This window comes from Podarcis melisellensis (genome assembly GCF_964234715.1).
Source record: "Podarcis melisellensis genome assembly, chromosome: 15".
NCBI lineage: Eukaryota > Metazoa > Chordata > Lepidosauria > Squamata > Lacertidae > Podarcis > Podarcis melisellensis.
The window spans coordinates 39,446,713-39,473,589 of record NC_138532.1 but is presented as its reverse complement, the minus strand read 5'-3'; the positions used below and the strand labels follow the sequence as shown (position 1 = coordinate 39,473,589).

The following is a 26,877-nucleotide window of genomic DNA, read 5'->3' as shown; positions in this document are numbered from 1 at the left end:
AGAGTTCAGGATCTACAAATGAGGCAGGACAGACAAAACCTTTGCAGAATGAGGGCCAAATTCCTTATGGAAAACTGTCCGAGTCTCTGCAATCCAATGGTGAGGACCAAAGGGAAGGGTGGGTGGAGCAATGGGCGTGATTTCTATCTTGCAGGGCAGACTGCAAGGGAGCCTGCAAGGTTTTCTGCACAGGCCACAAACATTTCTTCATCCAGTCAAATAAAAGCATTCTCACAGTTCTAGGACACATTCCAGCCTAGCAAGAATCACTTGAGGGCATGGGGTAGGGCCAGTGACAAGCATAGTCTGAGATGGTGGCAAAGTCCTGAGGCCAGGCAGAGGGGCCTGGGGGACACCATTTGGCCCTGTGTTTGACCCCATTCCCGCTGCTCCGGGGTAGAGGTAGAGAAGAGGCCCTTAATGTAAGTCACAGGCACCACTTGCTGATTCTGGTTTTAGCCAAGTCACGCCCACCTTTGTCAGCCTTCCTTCCTCTCTGCACCCCACCCATTCTCCCTATAATTTTGGGACTGGGACCAAATCTACCATCCACTTTGATCCTTGGAACAAACAAACAAAAAATCCTCCATGTTGGTGGAGCATGAGGTTCTTAATCTCAGGGTCATGGGTTGCCACATTGGGCAAACGTTTGGACTTGATGACCCTTGGGGTCCCTTCCAACTCTACAACTCTACGATTCTATGTTTCTATGTCTCGTGGCAGAGCTCCAAAAGGTGAGTTTGTGTCTGCTGGCAATTGATGACATTTATCTTTAAACAAAACTTTCGATTCAAGTTGTTGGCTGAATTTAATTTATTGATTGTTAGCTTTGGCTCGTTGCGTTCTGGTTCTCTGAGGCTGCTTTTAGTCTGGCAATTGTGTTTTAATGATGGATTGTTGTTGCTTGCTTTTTAAAAAGTCTGCTTTTTTATATTTTGTAAGCTGCCTTAAGTGACTTCTCTTTGGGAGGTGGCTGAAAGAAAGGTATTTCATAGAATCATAAATTGTAGCATTGGAAGGGACCTCGGGGTCATTTCCACCCCAAAGTTGACATTCCCATGAAGGCTAACTTCTGCGGACCACATGCTAGTAGTGGGTGGGTCCAGAGACAAAAGTGGGTGTGGCCAGAGGAAAAATTAGCAGAGCAATAGATGCAAGCCTTACCATTGTACGACAGGCTGCATTCCAGCCATGTGTAAGTCAGAGGTTTCTAGGCAGCACAGCTTCCCATCTTGCCATCCAGGCAAACAAGAGGCATTGCAACATCAAGAGCACATTCCAGACCGGCAGAAACACTCAAGTAGGATGCAAAGCAGGGCCTGCTGAGGGGTACTGCTTGCAGAGAGTCCTGAGGGCCAGGCAGGGAGGCCCAGACCTTGGGCCCAAGGTTTCCCATCTATATCTATACAGTGGTACCTCTATAGCTATATCAATACAGTGGTACCTCTGGATGTGAATGGGATCTGTTCCGGAGCCCCATTCGCATACTGAAGCGAATGCAACCCGCCTCTGCGCGTGTCACGATTCGCTGCTTCTGCACATGCGCGTGACGTCATTTTGAGCCTCTGTGCATGCACAAGCGGTGAAACCCGGAAGTAACGCATTCCATTACTTCCAGGTCACCTGAGCGTAACCCAAAAATGCTCAACCTGAAGCTACTTCAACCCGAGATATGACTATAGATCTGGAAACATGGACCATTCTCAGCTTCCTCATGCTCAGCAGGGAGATGGAGAGCAATAGTCATCTTTTAATCTAACCCACCAAAATGTTAATTCAAGCAGCACAGATCTTTTTTTTGGGGGGGGCAGCAGAGCACAGTCCGTGTGTCCTGTAACACAGGCACTTGCACCTTAACACTGTATAAAAACAGAAATCGCCTAAACTTCCACATGGGATTTTCTTTGCACGCCCTGCATTTCACCGGGAGCCGCAGTAAGCAGAAAGGTCACCCCTGGCGAGTCTCTTCCCAAGCCCTTGATGCCCCCAAACACTTACAATTTTTCACAACGCAAGTATAAACAGTTTCAAAAGGAAATGGAATAAAGTATGTTCTATTTACACCACGTCTTTAAAACAAACGTCCTCTCCGGCTCACACTGAAGCCCTGGCTTCCAGTGCCAAAACATTTTCAGTTTAAGAATGATGTTTTGTAGACAGAGAAAAGGCAGCCTTGTAAAACATGATTACTCTTGCGGTTAAACTTGAGTGAGAAGCAGGAGAGGGGAGAAAGCGGGCATATAGTAGTTTTGCTTTAAACATACTTCGCTGAGGTGGGGAGGGCAGGGCAGGGTGCGCATGGGGTTACCTTGAACCCATGGCTTCAAATCCTTGCTGGGTTGTTTCCCCCCCAAATGAATCTTTAATATTCCACACAGGCAGGCTTGCCACACACACCTCGGCTAGCCAGCCTTGTTAGGTAACTTGTGTCTTACACAGTTTGGTTCTGGGGGTCCCCACATATATGCAAAAACGCATAAAGTCAGGTACCTCTGGAACTCCCACCCCCCAATGGAGGAATGCCTACTCAACTTTCGGAAGATGGTGTGACGTCATTCATAGGGTCCCAGAGCCTTCCCACCACCTTCCCAAAGCCGGAAAAGAAGAAGAAAAAGAAGAAGAGTTTGGATTTGATATCCTGCTTTATCACTCCCCTTCAGGAGTCTCAAAGCGGCTAACATTCTCCTTTCCCTTCCTCCCCCACAACAAACACTCTGTGAGGTGAGTGGGGCTGAGAGACTTCAAAGAAGTGTGACTAGCCCAAGGTCACCCAGCAGCTGCATGTGGAGGAGCGGAGACGCGAACCCGGTTCCCCGGATTACAAATCTACCGCTCTTAACCACTACACCACACTGGCTCTCAAAAGCTCGCAATACCAGCTTTACAGAAGTGTGTGTGTGTAATAAATAAATGCAGTGTGTTTCTTCCGCTTTCCATTTGTTTGTTTGTTTACCCCCACCCACACAAAGCTGTGATTGCGTAAGTAAAATGAGTGTAAGAGGCAAGTTACATGTACAGTGGTACCTCTAGTTACGGATTTAATTCATTTCGGGGTGCCATGCGCTCAACAGCAATTTAGGACTTCATCCACTGACCAACTGACCAATTTGGGAAATATTTCCATCACTGTATGTTCCCATGCACAGAATCTACGACACAAGTGGAGAACTTGTAGCCCTCCTGTTGTATTTTGGGACTACAACTCCCAACATTTCACCCACCGTGGCTGATAGCAGTAGCAAAGGCTACTGCTTCCGTACCCCTGCTATATTTAAACCAAGCCTCCTCCAGCCACACAAAAATGCAATAAAAAAGGGGGGGGGTCTTTTCAATGTCTATGGGACAGCAAGGATGCCAAAGGCCAAATTTCTTCTATTCCTAATTTTCCTAATTTTCTTCTATTCCATGTGCATACATGAGTGAGTCACTTCTGGGCGCCTTGTAAACTATGGCAGGCACAGAAGCTAAAAAGAAAATAAAAGTTTGGACTTTTTAAACGGACTACCAATGAGAACTAAAAGTTGCAGCAGATTAAGCCACAGATTTTCTTCTTCTTTTCTTTTAAAAGTGATCTACAGAGAGGAGAAGTGTAATCATCATAATCAGGAATCATAGTTCAACCACCATCCATAAAGTGAAATCGGAGTAATTCACAATCGTGGCAAGCAAGCTGCTTTAATCACAATTCACATGTTACTACTGCAGCGATCTGGCTTATGCAATACTGTTGATGTGGTTTTCAGGGCTGAATACATTGCTCCTACCCGATAATAAACCAATAATTTATTCAGATCTCAAAGCTCAGCACACATTGCTAAGAGTAGTATGTAGATGTTTCTTTTCATCTGGACTACACAGTGCAAAGTCATTACTGATTGGAACAAGACTTTTTTTTTAAGAACAGGCATTGCTGTTATCAAGTTCCTTTTGGGTTGTGCTTTGGGTGGCTAATTAATCTTGAATAGGGGGGAAGGGGTAGAGTTTGGCTCCCTGTAATTTATTTCAGTTTTCTGATTAAGTTTAAAGATTAAAGCTTCTGAAAGCATTTTTTTTGGGGGGGGGATGTGGGACGCAAAAGGCAGAAGTGTTCTCCACAGTCAACAGAATCTGAAGAATGTGCATCCACAAACCAAAATTCAAATTCATTCCTTTTACCATCTCACTCAGGAAAAATAAGCATAGCCACAGATAGATGTAATACAGGGTTCCGTTACTTTCGAGTACAAGAAATAAACTGTCCGTTAAGCCAAAATGGTACAGACTACTCGTCTGTGACTTTGTTAAAAAAAATACATGTAAGGGGCAAAAAATCCAGCTGTGTCTCGGTGGGATTTATTTATTTTAACATTTTCTATCACATTCTTTGTACACAAAGGGAACTTGAAGTGACTAAATGCACAGAGCTACATCCAATCAAGGCAGCGTGATAAAATACTACAACAAGAGAACCACCAAACAGAAGACGTTATCAGTTCAGCCTCTCTCCAAAAGGCTTTTAAAAAAAGAGACTAGTATTCACCAAGCAACAGGAGCCATATAGTGACATAGCTGTATGGGCAACTCTTATGAAGGGTTTTGAAAACATCAACACCACCACTGAAAAGGCCCCATTCCCCATGGAACCCAGATCCCTTCTGCTTCACAGAAACAAAACTAGGTTTGCCTCCAAACGTACATTCAAAACAGAGTTAATTGCCAGTTCTCGTTGCCTGGTTCCCTGTGCCTACATGCACGAATTCCCAAAGATTTGTTCATAGCACACGCAACTTACATCTTTCATGTGTACACATGAAAAGAAAAATCTCAGGTGTATGTATACGCAACATAATGTGGGAAGAAGCTCTTAACCTGCCTGACTTGCAATGTCAACTTCTAGGACAGGACTGCTGGCACCTGGGATGGGGAACATGTGGCCCTCCAGATGTTGTTGGACTAGAACTCCCATCAGTCCCACCCAACACAGCCAGTTGTCAGAGATAATGGGAGTTGTAGTCCAATGACATCCGGAGGGCCACAGGGTCCCTATCCTTGGTCTACACTGACTGAGGGTGGCTTTACCAGGGGCTCAGTTCTCTGGGAATTTGTGAACCCTCCTAGGAGAGGTCAGGGATTGGACCTGGGACTTCCTGCATGCAAAACATGTGTGCAGCCGCATGAGCTATGGCCCTTCCCAGAAATGGATGGAAGCTGCTCAACAGCACACTGTAGCACATTACGTGGCAATACAAAATTCAGAGAAGTGTCCACTTTGAAAGACAGGTGTGTTTTGGTCCAGGCATTGTTCCCAAAGTGCAAATTAGGCAGGTTCACCTTTAAATGAGAACTGAATTTAAACTGCCCCCCCCCAGTCCCTACATTTGGATTAGGGCATTTATCTTTCTTGCCCAAATACAAAATACAAAAACATTTGTGCCTTAACAAACATGTATTTGGCAGATCACAAATTAGCATTTCCCAAATAACACACATTCCAAGTTCCCCCTCAATGAGTTTTTTGGGTTTTGTTTTTAAAATCAACCACTAACAATAATTACAGCCCCCCTTTCTTCTTCTTTAACTCAGCGCAAGCAAACAGAGCTGGCAAATCTATGTTCAATTATGCTGACATCATTAAGACCTTAATGAAAACAGCATGCAGACTTTTTTCATTTTTCTTTTTACAAGAAATGGTTCCTCTCCCAATAATTATTTTAAAAAGATGAACCATCCCAATTGCTGTGTAAGCAAACAGAGGTTCATTTTCTTGAGCGCGCTACAACCGCGGCATCAAACAGACCACAAGAGACTCTTGTGAGTGCAAATACAATGATTTAAGGTCTATTCTATTACATTCTATATATTCATCACTTTAATCTAGAGCTTTTAATCTTGGCTCAGGCCAGCACCATCCCTGGTTGACAAGGAACGGCAATTATTCTGACGGACGCTACGGACATCTACTTATTCCCCCCACTGCGAGCCACTGAAGGGTATTTGACAGAGAATCCACTCTTCAACCGTTATTCTTTTATTTTTTCTTAATGAAATGAAGTAAGGAGAAAGAGCTAACTGTGGGGGCTGGGGGTCTTTCTGAAAGACAACATGGAGCTGATGTGGGGAGAGTGGCCCAGTTCATACACTTTTTTGGTGCTTTAAGTAGGGCAGGGGTGGACTTCTTAGCCAAAGTTTAGGGCCCTGCAGCCTGGGATAAACCACACCCAGAGTAGCAGACAACGGAGAGAGAAGCAAACAGTCTAATATTTTTAAAGACATTTTATAGTTGGGGCTGACAGACTGGGTACAGATGCCCATGTTTTTGTTTTTACTCCAGTGCTGGTCTTACTCAGAGTAGGCCCACTGAAATTAGTGGATACAACTAACTTAGGCCTATCAAATTAAGTGGCTTGTCTCTGAGTAAAATATAGTTGGGTCCAGCATAAATGCATTATTCTATTCTACAGCAAAATGATGCTTATTCCTGAGTAAACTAACCAGGGCAGCAGGAGCAAACTCCACTTATTCCTCCATGGGCTGGTGCTGAAATTTAAGGGAGTTTTGCAGTGCTGAACTGCAGACGGTCAAGAGTATTTCTTCTAAAAACAACTGGGGTTGGAAAACTGCTTTTTGCTGTAGCATATAATGAATGCTGAAGAAGCCTACAGCTCAGTGGTACAGAACATCTGCTTTGCATGAAGAAGTCCCCAGATTCTGGGAATGTTCCCTGCCTGAAACCCTGGAGAGCCACTGCCAATCAATGTAGACAGTACTGAGCTAGGTAAACCAGTGGTCTGACTTGGTATAAGGCAGCTACTGTTGTTGCTACATTAAGAAAATGAAGAGAGAGAAAAAGGAAAAGGCCTGTGATAGCCTCTGCTGAATTCAGGCCATTAGAATATCTCCTCTGGGTTTGCCCAGCCAAAGTTCACTGGGGCAGAAAGTGGGAGAAATGAGCATGAGTACCATGGGCAATGAGGTCTTTAGCATGCTGCCTTCAAGTCTTAGGAAGCTATCTGAGCACAAACAGGCTGGCCACGAATGAACAAAATGCCCACTGCAGATACATCTACATAGAGCAGGGGTGGGGAACCCTGTGACCCTCTAGATGATGCTGTTGGTCTACGGCTCCCGTCATCCTTGACCATTGGCCATGGGAACTGGAGTCCAACAATGTCTGGAAGGCCGTAGTCCCGTCCCCCACTTTATGTAGAGGGTAACAGAGGATGTTGGCTTGACAATTACAAGGGTGGAGCCAAACATGAGTGCGAACATGTGGTTGCTGTCGAAAATCGAGAACCCCAGGTCAAGTCCCCCCACTTCTCCCAGTAACACAGAGATACAGAAACAGGTGGTATGACATGGCTACAATGGGGATTGCCCCAACTTGGGCCACATATCGTTGGCTGTCATGGTGAAGGGTGGGGAGAAGCCAGACCAAATGTGACCAGAAGGGATCCTCAGGCAACTAACAACCCCTCCCCCAGTGCCCCAGCAGGGCCTGCTGTCGGTGCCAGCCTTAGACACCTCCACTTAAAAAATAATAATCCCATATATTGAGCACCAGGTGGTTGCTATTTTAACTTGCAACCATGTCCCCAGTGTAGTGTCACTGGGGCATTGTGGGAAGTGTAAATGGTTGGTCAGCACTGATCACTGAGGTGCCAGTGGTATGCCTGGATGAGCCCACCCAAGGGGAGGGATTGGCATAAGAAGAGACCTTCCCAGAGTATACTATGTCTGGAGTCCCCTCATGATTGGGGCTGGCACCAGGTGCCGTGGGGGAAACGAACAACACAGTAACAAGACATTCTGTTTGCCAATACTGGGAGGGGAAAGGGAAATTCGACTGGGGGCAGCTGTTAACAGCAGCAACTCACGTTGGGCAACACATTTAGTTCTGCCCCTTAATCACATATCACTTTCATGTATGGAATAATAAGCTCATGCAGGAGGAGGAGGAGGAGGAGAAAAGCAATGTATGGTACTTTCCAGTGAGTACAGCAAATTAATTAGAAGGCATGCTGGGATTGAACTGAACTCACCACGGAGCTTTTATGGAAAAACATCCTGCTCCAAACAGGTAGGGTCTTCGTGGAAAGGGGAGAAATGCACAGAAATTAGATGGCAGAGGTCATCGTCAACAAGCAACACTCAAAATCATGCCATTTCAAAAAGAAAGAAAGAAAGCTTTTCTAATGGTCACCCATTTTCTGAATGAAAAATATAATTCCCACCCGAAAGAGGGGGCTGAAAACCCCAATGCAAGAAACATGGGGATGTTACTGAAAATAGCAGCCCCATGCTGAGATCTCCCCTTCCTGCTCCGTAACGTGTAGTCCTGACATCACCAGGGACTAGTCCTCACGGAAGCAGTAAACCAGTGTGTTCTGGACTGTACCACGTCAGATTGCAGGTGGGTGAACACATGACTAAATGCTCTTCCATACAAGACGGACCTTGTCTGATCCAGCAAATCATTTTGTAATTTTAATGCTAATCTCGAGGACCATGCAAGAGCTGTCCCTTCATCTTCTAGGCCATAGGTAGGCAACCTGCAGCTCTTCACATGTTCCTAGGCTCCAGCTCCCATCACCCTGGCCACTGGCCATGCTGGGCGAGGCTGATGGAAGATAAGAGTGCTGCAATATTGGGAGGATCACAGCTTCCCAATCTTGGTTCTATCGGAAGGGAGAGCTTCACACATTCACATGCTCAGAATCCAAGGTGCGCATGCACATCAGTTTTCCATCAACATGTATGGAAAGGCAACAGAAACATAAATGGGGCGTGTATACACTGCAGAGGTATGCACACAAGGTGCACGTGCAAAATGTTTCCCTCTGCAACACTGACTAATTGCAAGAACCAGACTGGATGTCTGGAAGGGACATGGCTTAGTAGGGCACATGCTTTGCACGTAGAAGATCCTATGTTCAATCCCGGCATCTCCACGTTTGGCTGGGAATGTCACCTGTCTGAAATCCTGGAGACTCTGTCGCTCAGGGTAGGCAACAATGAGCTGCTTGGACCAAGGTTTTGACTTGGTATAAGGCAGCTTCACATGTTCCTAAAACTTGTGCCAGCAGCAGGGCCAGTTCATCCACTAGGAAAAAGGAAATTTGTGTCTCCACTTATGTGGGCCCTGACAGGGGTTAGGAATGTGGCTAAATATCAACAGGAACAATGCTGGAGTTTAATAAAACAAAACAAAATACAGTGGTACCTCGGGTTAAGAACTTAATTCATTTAGGAGGTCTGCTCTTAACCTGAAACTGTTCTTAACCTGAGGTACCACTTTAGCTAATGGGGCCTCTTGCTGCTGCCACGCTGCCACTGTGCAATTTCTGTTCTCATGCTGAAGCAAAGTTCTTAACCCGAGGTACTATTTCTGGGTTAGTGGAGTCTGTAACCTGAAGCATCTGTAACCCGAGGTACCACTGTACAAAGTGTTGAAGGCAAAGAAACCTCAGGGATCAAATGAAAAACAAAATATTGAGAGCTGTAAATGAGAGAGGTTATGACTTAGTAGTACCACGGAGGCCTAAATTCAACCATCCCTCAAATGGTTTTCTGGCTGAAACAGGCTAACCCCTATGCATGTGCATCAAAGATGCCTGAGCAAGGTATAACTTTCAAGAACATGGGGTTGAAATCCACTTTGTTCATTATAGAATTTACACAGGAGTAGAGCTACAACATGCATCTAATGCATTGTCACCCCCACAGTAGTGAACAGTATCCCCATATCTGAGACACCTGCCATTTGTGATTTTCATGCAGAAAACAAAAAAGAATCTGCTACCAAATCATCTACTGTTTTTTGCATTCAGGTGCAATGCATGCGCATAGCGCCGAACCCACAAGTGACCCAGACACATCATAACGTTGTCACTGGAACGTCACTAAAAGGGCAGGGCAGGGGTGGAACTGGGTGTTTCAGGCTTCTTCAATGACCCGGGACACCACCCCCGCGTGAATGAGGGGTTGCCTGTAACTATAATTTAAATAGAAAACTAATACATCTCACTGTATTTGGTGACAACTTGCAAAAACACACAACAGCCATTATGGACATTTGGCAACTTTATGTATGTAACACAGGCTCTGGAACTTTTTATCCTTTGAAGTCATGATGTGCCTTGTACATTGCACTGGTTCTTTTGTTGTATTTCCCCTCTTTTTCTGTATTTTAATATTTATTTTGTGTGTGTGTGTTGAGAGAGAGAGACAGAGACATGGTGGACAGGTGCTAACTGATGATAGGGGCACCTTCAAGACTTCTGCTCTCAGGGCCAACAACACTGTTGAGTGGAAAATCAAGATACAGGAGCTCTGTGATTCTTTTCTCTTTCAAAAAAGAGCTTCTTGCCCGACATCTGCAAAGGTGTGGGAATGGGCTGATTTATGTCGTCGTCCCCCCCCCCCCACTTCATCTTTCAGAGGCAGAAGAACAGTGAGAGGGAAAGCCAAATGTTTGCAAAAGGTTGACCGGAATATGGCCAGAAAGAGTCCTGCTATCAAAACTGATGTCTGGGATCACCCGTCTGACAAGGATCTGAGCATGTTTTCTGAGCAGCTTCCAACGCAGAATGGCTCTGTGTACATTAATAAAAAAGGACAATGTACAAAATTTACAAGAGAAACCATCCTCGAATCGACAGCACCAGATGGCTGAGTTGGGTGACAAGAACACAGCAATGTCAAGCCAAAGAAACCATCGGGCCTGTCCGACAGCTACTAGGTTCACTGCATGCGCAAAACAGATGATTGCTATTTTCACCCCAGGAGAATCCCTTGGGTTTTCTAAAAAATGGATTTATGTAAACGTTTTTTGAAACTGTAAAGACAATAAAACAAAACAAAATATATGGGTTAAAGAATACTGCTACTGAAACCAATAATAATAATAATAATAATAATAATAATAATAATAATAATAACGGTAGCAGCCTTTAGCTCAGCTTTCCCCAATCTGGTGCCCTCTGGATGTTTTAGACTCCAAATTTCTTTGACCGTCAGCAATGCTGGTTGAGACTGATGGGAGTCCAAAACCTCTGCTGAGGACTAGGTTGGGGAAGTTTTATGGTTTGTGTGTTCAATGCCCTTGGGCTCCTTTGGGAGGAAGGGTGGTATATACCTATATTACCAACATCACCACCATCATCATAATCAGTATCAATATCAATATCAACAACAGCTGTGGTTTGTTATTTAACCCTACGGAACTGGGTATATTTGCTTTTAAAATCATCTCTCTACAATGCATCACAGAATCCCAGGATTATAGAGCTGGGAGAGTTACCTCCGTCCCCTTCAATGCAGGAATCACAGCTAGAGACAAGTGGCCAGCCAACCTTCACTGAAGGAGAGTCCACCACATCCCAAGATAGTCTGTTCTTTGACTAAGAACATGCAGCTGCCATGACGCTATTGTCCCCTCCTTAGTAATTTTCTCCTTGGAAGAGGCAGCACAAGGCTCCATTCCTCAGAATCACATCAAGGATAAGGGGTTGCTGGAAAGCATTTTGTCAAGTGATTATGTTCCCCAACTATTTTTTCGTATCCACCCCTCAGTTCACTGTTTTACATTCTGGGGGTTAAGGAAAGTGAATTGGGTATTTCTAAATTTGATATCGTACCACTACCCAACCAGAGCCCCAGGAATAAACTACGGTACAAATCTGAACCCACAGATCTAACCCACTCTTCCAAAACATTATGACTTGCGAATTTAATTTCCATAAATGTGTTGCCTTCTGGTTTTGTTTTGTGTGTTTGAAATCTAGGGATTTAATTCAGATTTTTGTCGTCCTTTAAGAGTTTGGTTTTGGTTTTCTTTTGTTATTTCCTATTCAGCTGGCATTGCTCCTCTTACCAAAAGGGGAAAAAAGGGGGGGAGGGAGAGAAAAAAAGAAGTCTGAACCACTAATAGGTCCTGGAAAGGATTAAAGTCTCCAGAGTTCAAAAGAGATCAAACGGATATCAGTGATTTTATGAACAAATCGTACACGAGATGGGAAACGTTAAAAGATGATAACATCTCAGCCAGATCCCACATCAAAAAAATGTGTTATCTACATTCTTCTTCCCGAACTGCAAAAACAAACGCAACTGAGCTCCACCATGCTGAAGGGAGTTTCTTGCTAGCTAAACTTTTGCTAAACTGGGCAAAGGTTAGATCTGTAAAGCTGTGCATCTATTCACTTCCCAGGGCTGGGATCCAAAAATTCTGAGCTCTGGAGGGGCATCAGGCTTGGGTTGTTTCTTGACCACCACATCTCCCATCGTCATCTGGCAGGCAGAGCACTTTTATAAACAGAAGGGGCTTTCAAAGGATGGTAAGTGGGCCATTGTTTTTTTTAACAAGCCCACTATGTAATAGTATTACCTAAATTAGGGTGGCTCAACTTTTCATACCAAGAAAGCTGCAATAGTGCTTTGGCACAGAATCCACAGGCCACACTCTGTTTTGTCACGTGGTGGGGGAAAGCAAGACCAAAATTTGAGGGCCCCCCCCCGACCTCACGCTGCCTTCCCAAAGTTGGCCAAGCAAGGCTTGGGGAAAGAAGCATGGAGCTCTGGCAGGGTCCTAGAGCCCTCCCACCTCCTTCCCAAAGCTGGGAAAGTGCAAAGTAGGCTTTGGGAGGGAGGTGGGAGGAGTCTAGGACCCTGTCGGAGCCTCAAGCCCCAAAGCCTAGCACCTCACTTACCTGGCTTTGGGAAGGCAGTGTGAGGGCTGGGGAGGTGTCAAATGTTGCTGAGGGCTGCCCTAAAGGTCTTGAGGGCCGTATGGAAGTGAGAGAAGCCATTGAAAAGTGATATGGAAAGTCTGGGTCTCCTATGTCCCCCTAATGTGCAGGTCTATTGTGGAGTATTGTGGTGCACGCACAATGACTCAGATTTGACTGAGGCCCCGGCGGACCCCTCCACATGCAGGCAGAGGGAATCATGCACACAGAACTGTATCCAACATGATTCATACTCAAGACTAGATCCACTGCAATCAATGGAAATAGCTAATATAGGTCAATAATATACCGTATTTTTTGCTCTCTAAGACTCACTTTTTCCCTCCTAAAAAGTAAGGGGAAATGTGTGTGCGTCTTATGGAGAGAATGCAGGCTGCACAGCTATCCCAGAAGCCAGAACAGCAAGAGGGATCGCTGCACAGTGATCCCTCTTGTTCTGGCTTCTGAGATTCAGAAATTTTTTTTCTTGTTTTCCTCCTCCAAAAACTAGGTGCGTCTGGTGCATCTTATAGAGCGAAAAATACGGTAGGTCCTCCCCAAAACAAGCTACTTTGTTGAATGGAGAGACCACTTACTGTATGCATTGGCAAAAAACAAAAGAGGGCATAGATTTACATAAAAATTGCACATGCTAATTCATATCCCTAAGAGATTACGCAGCTCCTCTCACCATAGAAGGGAAGGCGCAGGCTTTTCCTAGTTACAATGTCCTTATCTTTAAAATGGACTTAAACTATACAGTCATACCTCGTGTTGCGTTTGCTTCAGGTTGAGCATTATCAGGTTGCGTCCCGCGGCGACTCGGAAGTACTGGAAAGGGTTACTTCCAGGTTTCGCCACTTGCGCATGTGCAGATGCTCAAAATGACGTCACGCACATCCGCAGAAGCGGCGAAATCACGACCTGTGCACTCTGTTTTCTGCTCAGGTTGCGAATGGGGCTCCAGAATGGATCCCGTTCACAACCAGACGTACCACTGTACAGCCCATGCCACCCTTAAGATAGTTAAGAGTCCTCTGTAAAATAGGACACTAAGCCACCATACTACCTGATCTATGAGGTTATAGGGAAGAAAATCATTGTGCACTATTTCAAAAATAGGAGGATGTTGGTGTGTGTGTGTGTGTGTGTGTGTGTGTGTGTGTGTGTGTAATATATCAAATAACCTTGGGTAAAAATGATTGCCATTCCAGAATTATCTGGTATTGGCCCAGAATCGTTTTTTTAAAATCTAGCACTGCCTGGGTAGCCTAGTGACAGATCTGAGACTTTGAAGACGAATTGAAAGGAGAGGAAAATGCCAATCTCCTTCCCCCTCCCTCATTGCACAGGAGACAGTTGCAAAATCCGGTGGGTTCCAGGCACTTCTCCTCCTGACTAAAGCACAATCGCCAAGGTTAGGCAGCTGCTGCCAGAACGAGAGAGAGGGAGAGAAAGGGGGAGCGCCTTGTTCCCTCGGAGCGGCGCTTAAAGGTGTTGCCCACGTAGGTGTAAATACATCTGTCTTCTGCCATTTGTGGTAATACACTCGCCCTACACTTCTCAGAGCCAGGCAGATGGTCCCTGCCCTGTCTTCCTATTACAGCCTCGCGTCGCTCCGTGCTCCGAGAAATAGGAGGGCAGATGTTAAATATGTTAAACACACGCTTTGCCCCCTGGAGGTTTAAGTTAAGGCTGCTGTCTCAATTTGGCCATTTTAGGCCTTGCCAAGCTTCAGGGAACATCGGCGTTCCGCTTCATTCTCTCCTCCACAAAAGGGGCTTCCCGTCCACCCCCCCTCCCCAACACTTGCATTCAGATGGTGGGCCCAATCCACTAGGAACATCTCTGCAAACCTCTAGCCTTCGTAAGCAACTGCAGAGCCCCCCTATTTCTATCCAACAGTGTGTGTGTGTGTGTCCCAGCTAAATTTTGGATGCACAAGAAATGGAATTGGTTTGGAATCTGAATGGGCTTTAAATTATTTCTGTCTGTGGCTGCTCTTCAGTTTCAGTTTCCTGCTGTTTTGCCAGGAGAGGAGGGTGAGCCAACTTTTTTTCTTCTTTTTTTGGAGGGGGAGAGTTTCATAATTGTTTGTAAATGTTAAATATATCTATATCTATCTAACTCATCTATCTATAGCACATGTTCTAGCCAAGAATAAGCAATTTTAAGTCCTATTGATTTCAACGGGACACAGGAGCACAGGAAGTTGCCTTATACTGAGTTGCTTTATCCAGCTCTACACTGACTGGCAGTGGCTCTGCAGAATTACAGACAGAGGATAATCTCAGCCCTGCCTGAAGATGCCATTGGGGATTGAACCTGGAACCTTCCGCATGCAAAGCAGACACTCTACCACTGAGCTACGGTCCTCCCTTAAACACAGACAGAAGCACAAGGTGAGTTAAGTAACAACCATATGTAGCTGCCATATTCTGAGTCAGACCCTTGGGTGCATCCAGCTCAATACTGTCTACACTGACAGGCAGCAGCTCTCCAGGGTTTTAGGCAGGAGACATCCCAGCCCCACCAGGGAATGAACTTGACGCCTTCCACATTCAAAGCGGATTCCCTTCCATTGAGCAGTTGATGTAGATCTCCTGGGACTGGGGCAATCCCTTTCTTCTAATTTATAAGCATAATTTCAGTATGCTGTACTTATTTACTCATATAACAGCCCTGGAAAGGTGCTGAACGGTGAGGCAGTGATACTCCCAGGGCCATTTAGTGAGCTTCCTGGACTAAAGGATGTGGACCTGGGTCCCCCGTCCAACAGTGTGTGCTGCTTTCACACTCTGTCCTTGCCTTCTGGAGTCCACAGAGGCCCAAAGAGTTCCTTCTACTCTATTACACAGGAAGCTGCCACAGAGTGACACAAAGCGATTTACATTAAAACCAATTAAGAACATCCATTTTTGTTCTCTATTCTAAAACCACAGACAAAACAGACCAAGACTTACTGATCCGACTCCAATAAAATAGACCACAATGCTACAACTTCCAATTAAGGGCCAAAACCCCAGGCCAAAAAGAGAGAGAAAAGATAGTCGGTGCCAGGAGTGCCTCCTTGGGGACAGCATTCCACAAGGTGGGGGCCACCACTGAAAAGCCATGCTTTTGTGTTGCCCCCTTCCAGACCTCTCATGGGGGTACATAAAGAAGTCAAATCAAACCCATCTAGCTCAGTATTGCCTGTACAGTCATACCTCATGTTACGTTTGCTTCATGTTACTTTTTTCAGGTTGCGTCATGCGGCGACCCAGAAGTACTGGAAAGGGTTACTTCTGGGTTTTGCTGCTCGCACATGCGCAGTAGCGCAAAATCGCGCTTTGCGCATGAGCAGAAGCGCCAAATCAGGGCGCACACCTGCGCAGATACGGCACTTCAGGTTGCGGGCTTTTCATGTTGTGAATGGGCCTCCGGAACGGATCCCGTTCACAACCAGAGGTACCACTGTACTGTATGAAAGCAGCTCCCCAGGATTTCAAAAAAGGGGTTTCCCCAGCCCTACTTGGAGGTGCCAGCACCGAGTTACAGCCTCTCCACTCTTCTGAATTGTATTTGCTCTATCCCTCCGTCAAAATGAATATGCAACTTTCACTCACTTGAGACACAAGGCAAAAAACCCCCTGCAGGGTTTTGATACATACACGGATACATAATTTTATTTGTATGCTGACTTTCCACAGTTCAAACCATGCTTGGGGCGGCTTACAACATGAAACAAATACATAACTACAACAAAAGTAGCCATAAACATTAAAAAAATACACAACCAAACTGAACCATTTCCACATAAATCACAAGATCTAAAATGAAAAAACCAACAGCAACAACCCCTGCCCCAAACAACACCCCAGCTGAATTTTTCGGCAGAGCCAAAAATAAATTGCAGCTGGAGTCAGCCAGGGCCCTGCCTTTCCAGGCCAGGTAGAAAAAGGCCTGCAAGGCAAGGAGCAGGTCCTCCAGGAGTCACAACCAAGACATATACCCAAAGCTCCACATTCAGAGGGGCTCCCTTTTATAGGCAAAGGAACGTCCATGTGTGTATCAGAGTCTCTGTGCTCACAGAGGACCTGCTGGATCAGCGCCTGCTTTGATGTACCATCAGAGGATAAGAGGAGGCTCAAAAACCATCCCGGATGTTTCTTTTAGTCTCAGGGATGTTGAAGGATAGCAATTCAAGCATTGGAAATGCTGAAAGATCTTCAAAAGATTATGGAGTAAGCCGCTCAGTATTTAACTAGCCTATCTCAAACGGCAAGAGGGCTAAATCAACCATGATCAAATGTAAGAGTTGCAGCCTGGAGAAACAAGAGGGCATTTCAGCCCCGCAGCATCAGGAGCAAACACCAGACATTGTGAGACATGCAGAGAGGAAAGCCGCCCCTCCCCTATCCTCCCCTTGCTTTTCCCCCCTTGGAGAAGCTACTAAAGGGAAGGAATGGCAGAGTAATGCAGCCCGGACAAAATCCTCTCTAGAACCCTACCCAAGGATCCGTATCCATGCACAGGTTAAAGGAAATGGGTTATCTAAAATGGGGGTAACCAACAAGGTAGTCTGCAGATCCTGTTGGACTGCAATTCCCATCATCCATGACCACTGACTGGGGCTGATGGGAGTTGGAGTCCAACAGCAACTGAATGGCACTACATGGGTTTTCCTTGCTCCAGTAGGACAGGAGACGTGCCCTGGAGTAAGAAAATTACTGGGTGTCCTCTGGCTTAACTCAGCCACTTCCCTTTGTTTTTTATGGGTTTCTTACACTGGCTTGGTCTACACATTCAGTAGTGCAAGCCTGAAAGAGGCAAGTTGCCCATTCTGGATGGGGTTGCACTCCTTCTGAAGGAAAAGGTGTACAGCTTGAGAGTTGTTGTTGTTAACTCACCCATCTGACTGGGTTGCCTCAGCCACTCTGGGCGGCTTCCAACAAATTATAAACCCACAGCAAAACCTCGAACATTAAAAACTTCCCTATAGCAGGCTGCCTGCTAAAAGTCTTCTAAATGTCTTCTAAAAGTCGGATAGCTGTTTATTTCCTTGACATCTGACAGGGACGGGGTGCGCATTCCATGGGGCGCCACTGCCAAGAAGGCCTTCTTCCTGGTTTCCTGTAACTTCATTTCTCACAGTGAGGGAACCACCAGAAGACTGAATGCTGGGGGTGGAGGCGCTCCTTCAATTAGACAGGGCCAAGGCCGTTTAGGGCTTTAAATGTCAGCACCAACACTCTGAATTGTGCTTGGAAACATACTGGAAGCTAATCCTTTAGGATCGGTGTTATATGGTCCTGGTGGCCACTCCCAGTCACCAGTCCGGCAGCTGCATTCTAGATTAGTTGTCGTTTCTGACTCATCTTCAAAGGTAGCCCCATGCAGAGCGCATTGCAGTAGTCCAAACGGGAGATAACCAGAGCATGCACCACTCTGGCGAGGCATGTCTGTCTCTAGGAGCCCAAGTGTCCCCTGTGGCTAGGCGTCTCTTTTACCAGGTCTGTCTGGTTCACCAGCTATGTCTGTTCCTGGACAGGGATAGCCTGCCCACTGAAGTCAATGCATTAGTAAACCTAAGCCTGGATTCCTGCAACATGCTCTATGCAGGGCTGCCCTTGGGCCTGCTTTGGAAGCTCTAACTGGTGCAGAACGCAGCAGGCAAATTGTTGATAGGGGCACATGGCTGGCAAGGTGTGGCACCATTATTAAAACATCTGCACTGGCTGCTCATCTGCTAGCAAGCCAGGTTCAAGTTCCTTGTATTGATTTACAATGCCTTGAATGAGTTAGGTTCAAGGTACCTTAGGGACTGCTTGAACCCTTGTATCCCAGCCCCATCACCAGGTGAGCAGCTGGTCATTCCCCAAGTTGGAGAGGCTCATCTGACAGTGACACAAAAATGAGCTTTTAATGTCAGTGGACCAGTCCTGTGAAATGTTCTACCAACAGAGATTCAGCAGGCACTTTCTGTTTTAACCTTTAAATGTCTGCTGAAAACTTTTCTATGCTACTAAGCTAACGCAGGCAATTAAGAAAAAAACAACTTTCTGTAACAGTTAATGTTCTCTGACCTTAAAATCTTATGCGGTTTTTACTCTGTGTGTGTGAGAGCATAGGCTGTAAACCACTTATGTTTTTAAAACGAATAGCGGTATATAAATGTTTTTTATAAATAAGTGGTAGAGTGAAATAGTTTTTTGGTTTTTTGTTTGTTACATTTCTTTCCCACCTTCCTCCAAGGAGCTCAAGGTGGTGTACTAGGTCCTTGTCCGAAACTCTAACCACTATACCACACTGGCTATCTAATGTACCACTTCCATACGTGCAGGGTGACATTTTTTATTGCTTTCCATCCTATGTATTTTTTTTTAAAAAAAAACACCCTATCACATGAAGGACAAAACTACTATACCTAACTGATCCCCAGCTGTTCTACTGTTCTTCCTGCAGATTTTTAGGATTTTTTTTTAATGTGGCACCCTCACATTTGATGTACAGTGAGCCAGTCCATTCTATTAGCACAGCACTAACTTAGGTCCATCAATTTCAATGGGACTCCCTTTCAGTAAATCTTAGTTGGATGCTGCCCACCAAAATGAATTGAAATGACTAACATAGCTCCATTAACTTCAGTGAGTCTACCCTGAGTAGGATTTAGCTTGATATGGCTCAGTGAGTCTCCTCTGCATAGGACTAACCTTGGACATCACCCAAGAACACTATGATTGAGATTGAAAAGTTTAAGATGGAAGAGTGCTTGAAAATGTATCCGATCAGATAAAACCTTCCCCAATCTGGTGCCCTTCAGATGGGTTTGGACTACAACTCCCATCAGTCCAAACCCATCTGGAGAGCACCAAGGTGAGGAAGGCCAGAGTAGATTGATAAAACAAATACTCCTGCTTCTCTGCGGGTGGAGAGAGACGCAAACTCTTAAGGAGGGCAAATGTTTGGCATTATTTTGTTCTGCCATCAAAACACATGCATATGTTCCCTGCTCGGTTCTCCCTCTCTCTCTCTCCCTCCCTCCCTCTCTCTTTCTTCCTAAGGTAAGCTCTATAAAAGCTCAATATTTCCGCTCGCTTTCATTGTGTTTGGCTGAGTACACTGACTTTGAGCCTGCAATTGCAGGAACTTTACTCTGAACGTCTCCCAAACTTCTTTTTCAACTATAACATATATCACGTTATGAACTGGGAGGCCAGGGGGTGAAAATAATAAAAATAAACTAAAATGAAATAGAGTAAGATGTGAATAATATTTTTTAAAAAAACAACACAAAACCAAAACAGTGCTGTTGATAGCTTAGCAGGGGCCGGGAAATCCTCTGTTTAAGTTACTAATTACCTCTGATGTCAAGCAGAAAGCAAATCCCTCAGATGATTTGGAGAAAATGAGCCATCGAAGTACAAAATAAGAAAAAAGAAGCGCGTTTGGAAATTTTGGACAAATATTTACAGACCCGGTTTGAGATGCCCTGGAGTTGCTCCCTTATTCTACATGCGGCACAAACCAGAGTGAATGTGCAGGGCAATCCTATGCACATTTACTCAGAATCAAGTCCTACTGTGATCAAGGGGACTTACTTGCAAGAAACTGTGCACAGGACTGCAACCTTTAAATACAGAGCAGAGGTGTGTGTTGCTGCTAGGAACAACTCCCCCCCCCCCAAGAAAAATACTATATGCATAGAAAAAAAATTTTTTTAATGCATTAAATAATTGCTATTTTAAAGTGCTTTACTTACCCTGTACGTTTGGTGATGGTTCCTAAAGTCATGGGCTGCTTGATTTGAGCAAGAGGAACTACCACAGTCAGGCTGGGAAGTGGAGAAAGGCGAGGGTTTCCAGGGTTATTGTTGGTGAAATTGTTGTAAGTGTCTTGACTATTCAATTTACCTTAACAGGAGAGAGAGAGAGAAAAATAATTGGAGGTGGTGAGGGAAGCAGCATTATTAATTTATTTTAAACATTTCAATCCCACCTTTCCAAGATTCAGCATTTTTATTATTAAGTTTACTGTTAACCCCCCCCCCCCGAGCGATGGATGAATTGGTCAAAGTAGGTTTCTCTCCATTTCTCATTTTTTCCAATCTTAAATTCAGTGTGCTGGATTTCTGTAACGGTTCGTGATTTATTTATTTACCAAAAGCCCTCACACGAAAATTTGTCAGCTTTTGTAGTACACATTTCCATTTTGAGGTTTGTTGATTTTTTAAAAAAACAATCAAGCGGTATATAAAACTTTATGAAATAAATGAATTTCTCCTAAACTACACATTTCCGTATGAGATTTTGGCAAACAGTTGTGCAAGCAGTTCTCCCCCCAAATAGCATGAATTTTCGTACACCATTATTCGATTGGGAAGCTGCGCTGCAAGTGCGAATTTCAAAGCGTAGCTGTTTTAAGCTTGAGTATTCTTTTGAGAAGCGCGTATTAGGTAGATGCACAAGAACTGAATTTATTCCCCAGCCCTATTCTCTGCCCGGCTAATCTCCGCATCTATATGTTTTCAGATCAACAGCTCTCCTTGTGGGGATTAAGGCGGATGTACCACCCAGGAAGCAAAAATAGAATTAACACCAACATGAAGAAAATATGGTGACATTTTTTTTAAAAAAAAAGTCCATTCATCCCCCACACACAGCAAAGTCAAGGTGTACATGTGTATATGCTGGCCCCAATCCAGCACGAGAGATTCATGTATAGGAGAAGCTTTCCTCTCACATAGCTAATGCAGATACTTGCCCAGGCCAAACGGAACATGGTGGATTTGTCTTTTATTTATTTTAAATACGTATGTTCCACCTTTCAACTGCAGGAAGCCTTGAGGTGGCTGACAGAAACATCACTGTAGATGCAATTAAGCCATAAGACCTGTTAACAAACCCACTGCAGCAATGCAGAGAAAATACTATTAAAAGCTAAAGGGTAGAGGAGCCGTATATTTGGTTGTTGTTGGGAGAGAGCCCAACAGAGGGGTAAAGGGCTGATTACAGTGATAAGGCACCATGAACAAAAAGGCCCTGTCTTTGCCTCAGAAAGAGTGAGGATCCTTCTGAGAACGTTCTGTATTATTACATTCATAGGCACAGCCTCCCTTTCCTCCAAGGAATACATGGTTCTTCCCCCTCTCCGTTATTATCCTCACAACGTCCCAGGGAGCCAACTTTGGCTGAGAGATAGTGACTACCCAGTGAGCTACGTGGAAAGGTGGAGATTTGAACCCTGGATTCCCAGGGTTGTACCTAAGGCTTATTACACCCCTGGCCCTTTAATTCTCTGCCAGTAAAGCCAATGACTCTCAAAGATCTTGGATGTTGAAGGCTCCCTAGTTCCCTGCAGCGAGTTGGACTACACTGTCTGTAGCTGTTACCTGAAGAGTTTGGAGTAGGAAAGACTTTCTTTAGTATGGGAATTAGATAAAGAGAGATAGATGCCTCTTCCACCCCAAAGGTTCCTGCATTAGGTGTTGTTGTTTTTTTAATACAATCTTTTCTGTAATTTGGGATCTATTCCTAGCAGTGGTTGCAGGGATGTTCACTGGAGGCACTGCCATCCGTAAGCCTCGGTGTTTCTGGGTGCCATAGAGAGCCATTGCCATAAAAATGGAAGGGACTCTGCATGGCTGCGACCTACAAGCTCAGTGTGTGCATTTCAGAGCTGAACTCCAAGGAAAACATAAAACCCACAGAGCACATTTACTTTCACCCCAAAGCCAAGGGCAGCTTTTTTCCCTTTTCTTTAGGCATTAGCAGTGTCCATCCAAACAAAAGCGTGAGGCACTGGGGCATCGGTGTGCCTACATATGCTGTAACCAACAACAAAAAGTCTTCCAATAATTGTTTATTAGGTACAAAGGGAGAGAGGGGAGAGAGCAAAAAGTAACTGAGCACCAGGCTGTGCTGAATTAATCATCCCATTTAAATAAATAGGATTCCAGCATGCTTAACAAGAAATGTACCAACTTCTGCCTCTTTGTGTTTCACAGGCTTTTTTCTCATAATTCTATTCCATTCCGTTTCTGCAGTTATCTTCATTTTTAAAAATAAGCAATTGTGAATTTGCCTCTCAATATACATATATCAATGTGCTGAATTTTAATGCATTTGAATCATCAAGAGATTGTGTGGAAACTTTGAGAGAAATGTGAAATCTGGCAAACAGCCACATGCTTGAGTAAATCAAAATGCTAAATCACGGGTGATTTGTTTATTTTAGAATTTTGCAAACTCCACCTCCCCCCTGAAAATAAAGGTGTACACTCATCTTGTTTGCAATAATTATTTACACCCTCCCTTACTGCTTAACTTGGAAACAAAAATGTAATAACATAAAGCTGTATACTGATCTTGTGTAGAACTGTAGTTTTTTCCACATACATTGGAAACAAAACAGTGCTAAAATAATGTACATTTAAAAGGCTCCTGGGGACCCTATCCAACTAAGTAATACTCAGAGTAGACCTGCTGAAATTAATGCATATAGATTTCAATACATATATTTTGAGTATGACTAACATTGGTTTAATAAACAAATGTTTGAAACTGAATTTCTGAATTGCAAATTCATTGATTAAAAGGAAAGAACAGGATCAAATGAAAAAAAGTAGAAAACTGAGGAAGATTCCCCCAACACCCACCCACAATCAAGTTCTTTTTGAAAGCAGTAACAAGAAGAAGGATTTGAGCAATCACAGAGCAGATAGTAAGGAACTCTATCCTGTGAATCTAACTGGAACAAAAAGAGAGAAGAATTTGCTGTTATGAAACAAAAACTTCAAATTAAATCTCAAAACAAACTCCTCTTTTAAAGACTCGTAATCTTTCATAATACAGGGCAAAGGGGGTTTTTTAAAAAAGAAAAAGAGGAAAGGGCTGGGACAGTAACAAGCGTTTCTCAATGTAATCGATATGAGCAGTTTTGATACCAAGAAGAACATGAAGTCAGTTGCTATTTTGCACTCATCTGAGACTCCTGGCCTTCTTAGGTACTGTACTTTTGTTGGGAGGGAAATGCAAAATTATACTAAAAAAACCTCTTGCGTGTATGTTTAATCTGTAGATTAGCTCCTGATGACTTTGCCTTTCCTCCTCCTCTGCTTGGTTCGAAGCCGGCAAAAGGTCTCCACCCTCTTTAATGTGCTGTATGTAGTTGCGTCAAAGCCTTCCTCCTCCTCCTCTTCTTCTTCTTCCCTATTTCCTTCTCCAACCCATATCTCTAGCTCGCCCCCTGTATATCTCCCAGCGTGCCCCCATCGCACTTGACCGACCTCTGATTCACCCTTTGCATCAAGGCCTCGTCGCTCTACAATCCTATCCATGATTTTATTATTAACTTAAGTGCATTTGCTCCCTCTTGCTCCTTCTTATCTTTCCTCTTTGATTTCATATTATTGTCCTCCTCAATTGCTCCCTTCCTTGGCTTCATTCTTCCTTTTCAAACCACGGATTTCCACTTCTCCGTCTCAATTGCCTGCTTTTTCCCGGGTTGCGCCTTGCGTTCTGAATGCTTTGCCAGCCGAGATCTGGGCCGCTCACTTCCTCCTATTCAGACGCTTGAAACTCATTTGTGTCAATAAAAAGTATTACCAACCATTACTTTCGGGTTCATTCTAAACAGACGGGCACAATTGCCCGCATAGTCTGTTTTCAGGAGAACTGAATGTTCTAATATAATCATTTCCTCCCACCATTTTACGTTTCTCCTTTTCTCTTTTCTATGTTTTCTCTTTGGAAAATTTAGGCTGTAGTCCTATCTATCTATCACCTGGCTGTAAGCCACATTGAACTCAATGGGACCTACTTCTGAGTCAACATGCATAGCATTGCACTGTCAGACAGTCAGTTTTGGAGCAAAGTGGTTTCTTTTAAATCTTTTTAAAGAGTCTCACTGTGGTATAATGATTTTGATGTTGATGACAATGATAAGGGTGCTCCTACCAATAATAAAAAAAGTTATTTCTACAATGTTATTTCATTCTTATTTATAAATGTCTAGCAGACTCTGGAGGAAGGTCAGAGATAATTATTTAGCAAGTTAAGGTTGCCTACATGGTTGCCTCAATCGACTGGTCTTCCTTCTTAGAATGTTGTGATTCCCGAAATGCTGCTTCCTTTGGGACAGATGTGCTGCACTGCACTGCACATAGTGTACAGAGTTATTAGCTGCTACTCCCAATCTCCACACACAGAAAGAAGTAAAAGGGAAACTTTGCAGCAATGTGCCTCAAAGCAGATGTTCCTTTGGGGGCTGCCCTGAGGATTTGCTTTTGCATGTCGGCAAATTTTGAATATGCATCTGTCACTCAGTTGAGGACTTACCACAATGCTCCCCATATGCAGATATTAGAGCTAACATTCGTTATCTCCCGCACAACACAGCAACGTATTGGTCTCTAGTGATAAGGTTATATTGTTTGTAGTCTGACTGTGTTCCTAAACCTGTGTTAAAATATTGCCCTGACCACCACCCTCTAACATTAAATTAGAAGTAGAGACCATCTAATAACGTGAGCATATATTGTGGGCTCAGGCTAAAGCAAACAAATTAAATACAACTGGATCCAGCCAAAATTAAGCACTTTGAACCCAAGGATGGATTAATCTGTCATTCTGTTTCTCTTATTAATTTATTAAATTTGTTATTATTATTTTTTTTATAAATTTGTATACCACCTTATAGATCTCAGGGCACTTTACTATATCTTGCCCAAGGTAGTCCCAAGCAACTTACAGCCATTAATTTCTCATTTGTCCAACCTTAAATTCAGCTCTCCCCATTTCCACACCATTTGTGATTGTTTTTAAACCCTCTTGAAAATTTGTCAGAGTTTTCATGCAAACTTTTGCTAGAGAACACATTTTTGCATGCAGTCCTGACCAATATACACATTTTTGAAAGCAATTTCCCCAGACGTAATGCATGTTTGTATGAAACTTTCACCAACATATGCATTTTCATACATGCCATTCACAGGAGAACTGCATCGTAAAATTCAGAGAAGTGCAAATGTTGAAGGACAGCTGTGTTTCAGTTCACATATTGCTTCGGAAAGTGAAAATTAGGTAATTCCTCATTAAAATTAGACGAGATCAAATTTATCCTCCATCCCTAATTAATATATCCTGCTGATTTCAATGGGAGGATTAAAAGATGCTTAAATCTCTTGAATGGAAACCAATGGCGCTTAATAAATTAATTTTGGCTCCATCAAACCCATAATCTATACTGTATTGGAGGGAGGTTCAAGTTCTTTGCCAATAGAAATAAAAAACCAGAATTCAGCTGACATTGTGGAAAGATAGGAGTAACTTTATACAATTTTACTGCCCAATCCTATGCATGCTGACTCAGAAGCAAGTCCCAATGAGACTCATTCCCAAATCAGTGTAACCTCACATTGCAACCTGAAGTCCTCCAACACTATGATTTTGTATTATGAAGTTCGAGTGCTCTTTTTAAGAAGAACATTGCTTTTGAAAACAGACTATCAACTAAACTACAGTTGTCTCTCACTTCTAAGGCTACTACTACTACTACTAATATTGTACTGAGCACCTAAATCATTAGCCACCGTACAATAGGTTTAAAGAAAATCTAATCCGGAAGGCATCCTAGGAAAAGTAAGTTGTGCGCCTAACTTTGACATCATTTTCCTCAATTGTGTATCACTCTTCAGTCAATAATCTTTCACCCTCTCATTCTTTTTCTTTTCGGGGGGGGGGATGACACAGAATAAATGCCACATTTCATGGCCAGATGAGGGGGGGTGGGTGCAAGGTAAAGCAGAAGAAAGCAGGGGCCTCGCCTGTTTACAAGAGCCTGAAAAGCACTCAAACATAGAAAAGCTTCCCTGAATTAAAAGGTTTAGATCATTAACTTGTTTTTCTGCGTCCGGCCAATACTGTGAAATGGTGGCTTTTCTCTTGAGGAGGAGGGGGAGGAAAGGAGAGGAGGGAGGGAGGGGGGATACTTAAAAGGGAGCTATGTTTGAATTAGGTTCCTAAACAGCAGCTTGCGCTTTGGAGAGATATTATCGAAGTCCCACGGCAGAAGCATCCAAAACTCAGAGCTGAAATGCAACTGCCCCCCTTTTTTTTCCAAGGAAGAATAACAAGGCGGGAGAAAAGGGTTCCTCACAGGAAGCCGTCTGAGAAGCTATAATGGTGCTTCA

At 44.0% G+C, this 26,877-nt stretch overlaps 1 protein-coding gene and 1 long non-coding RNA gene across 5 annotated transcripts in view; one reads left to right on the top strand and one right to left on the bottom strand.

Annotated features, from left to right (window-relative positions):
• BCAS3 (BCAS3 microtubule associated cell migration factor) overlaps nt 1-26,877 on the bottom strand; it is a 454,578-nt gene that overhangs the window by 254,057 nt on the left and 173,644 nt on the right. For 3 of the 4 annotated variants that reach the window (XM_081890294.1, XM_081890296.1, XM_081890293.1), the window contains exons 16-17: nt 20,449-20,599; nt 8,019-8,063 (exon numbers count right to left, since the gene is read on the bottom strand). In XM_081890294.1, the coding sequence (XP_081746420.1) occupies nt 8,019-8,063; nt 20,449-20,599 (196 nt within the window). The remainder of the gene's footprint in view (nt 1-8,018; nt 8,064-20,448; nt 20,600-26,877) is intronic. The other variant, XM_081890295.1, reaches the window with a different exon arrangement.
• LOC309358047 lies at nt 14,374-21,652 on the top strand. Its single transcript, XR_014163307.1, has 3 exons — nt 14,374-14,746; nt 14,847-15,106; nt 21,218-21,652. It is a non-coding gene; the product is annotated as an uncharacterized lncRNA (long non-coding RNA).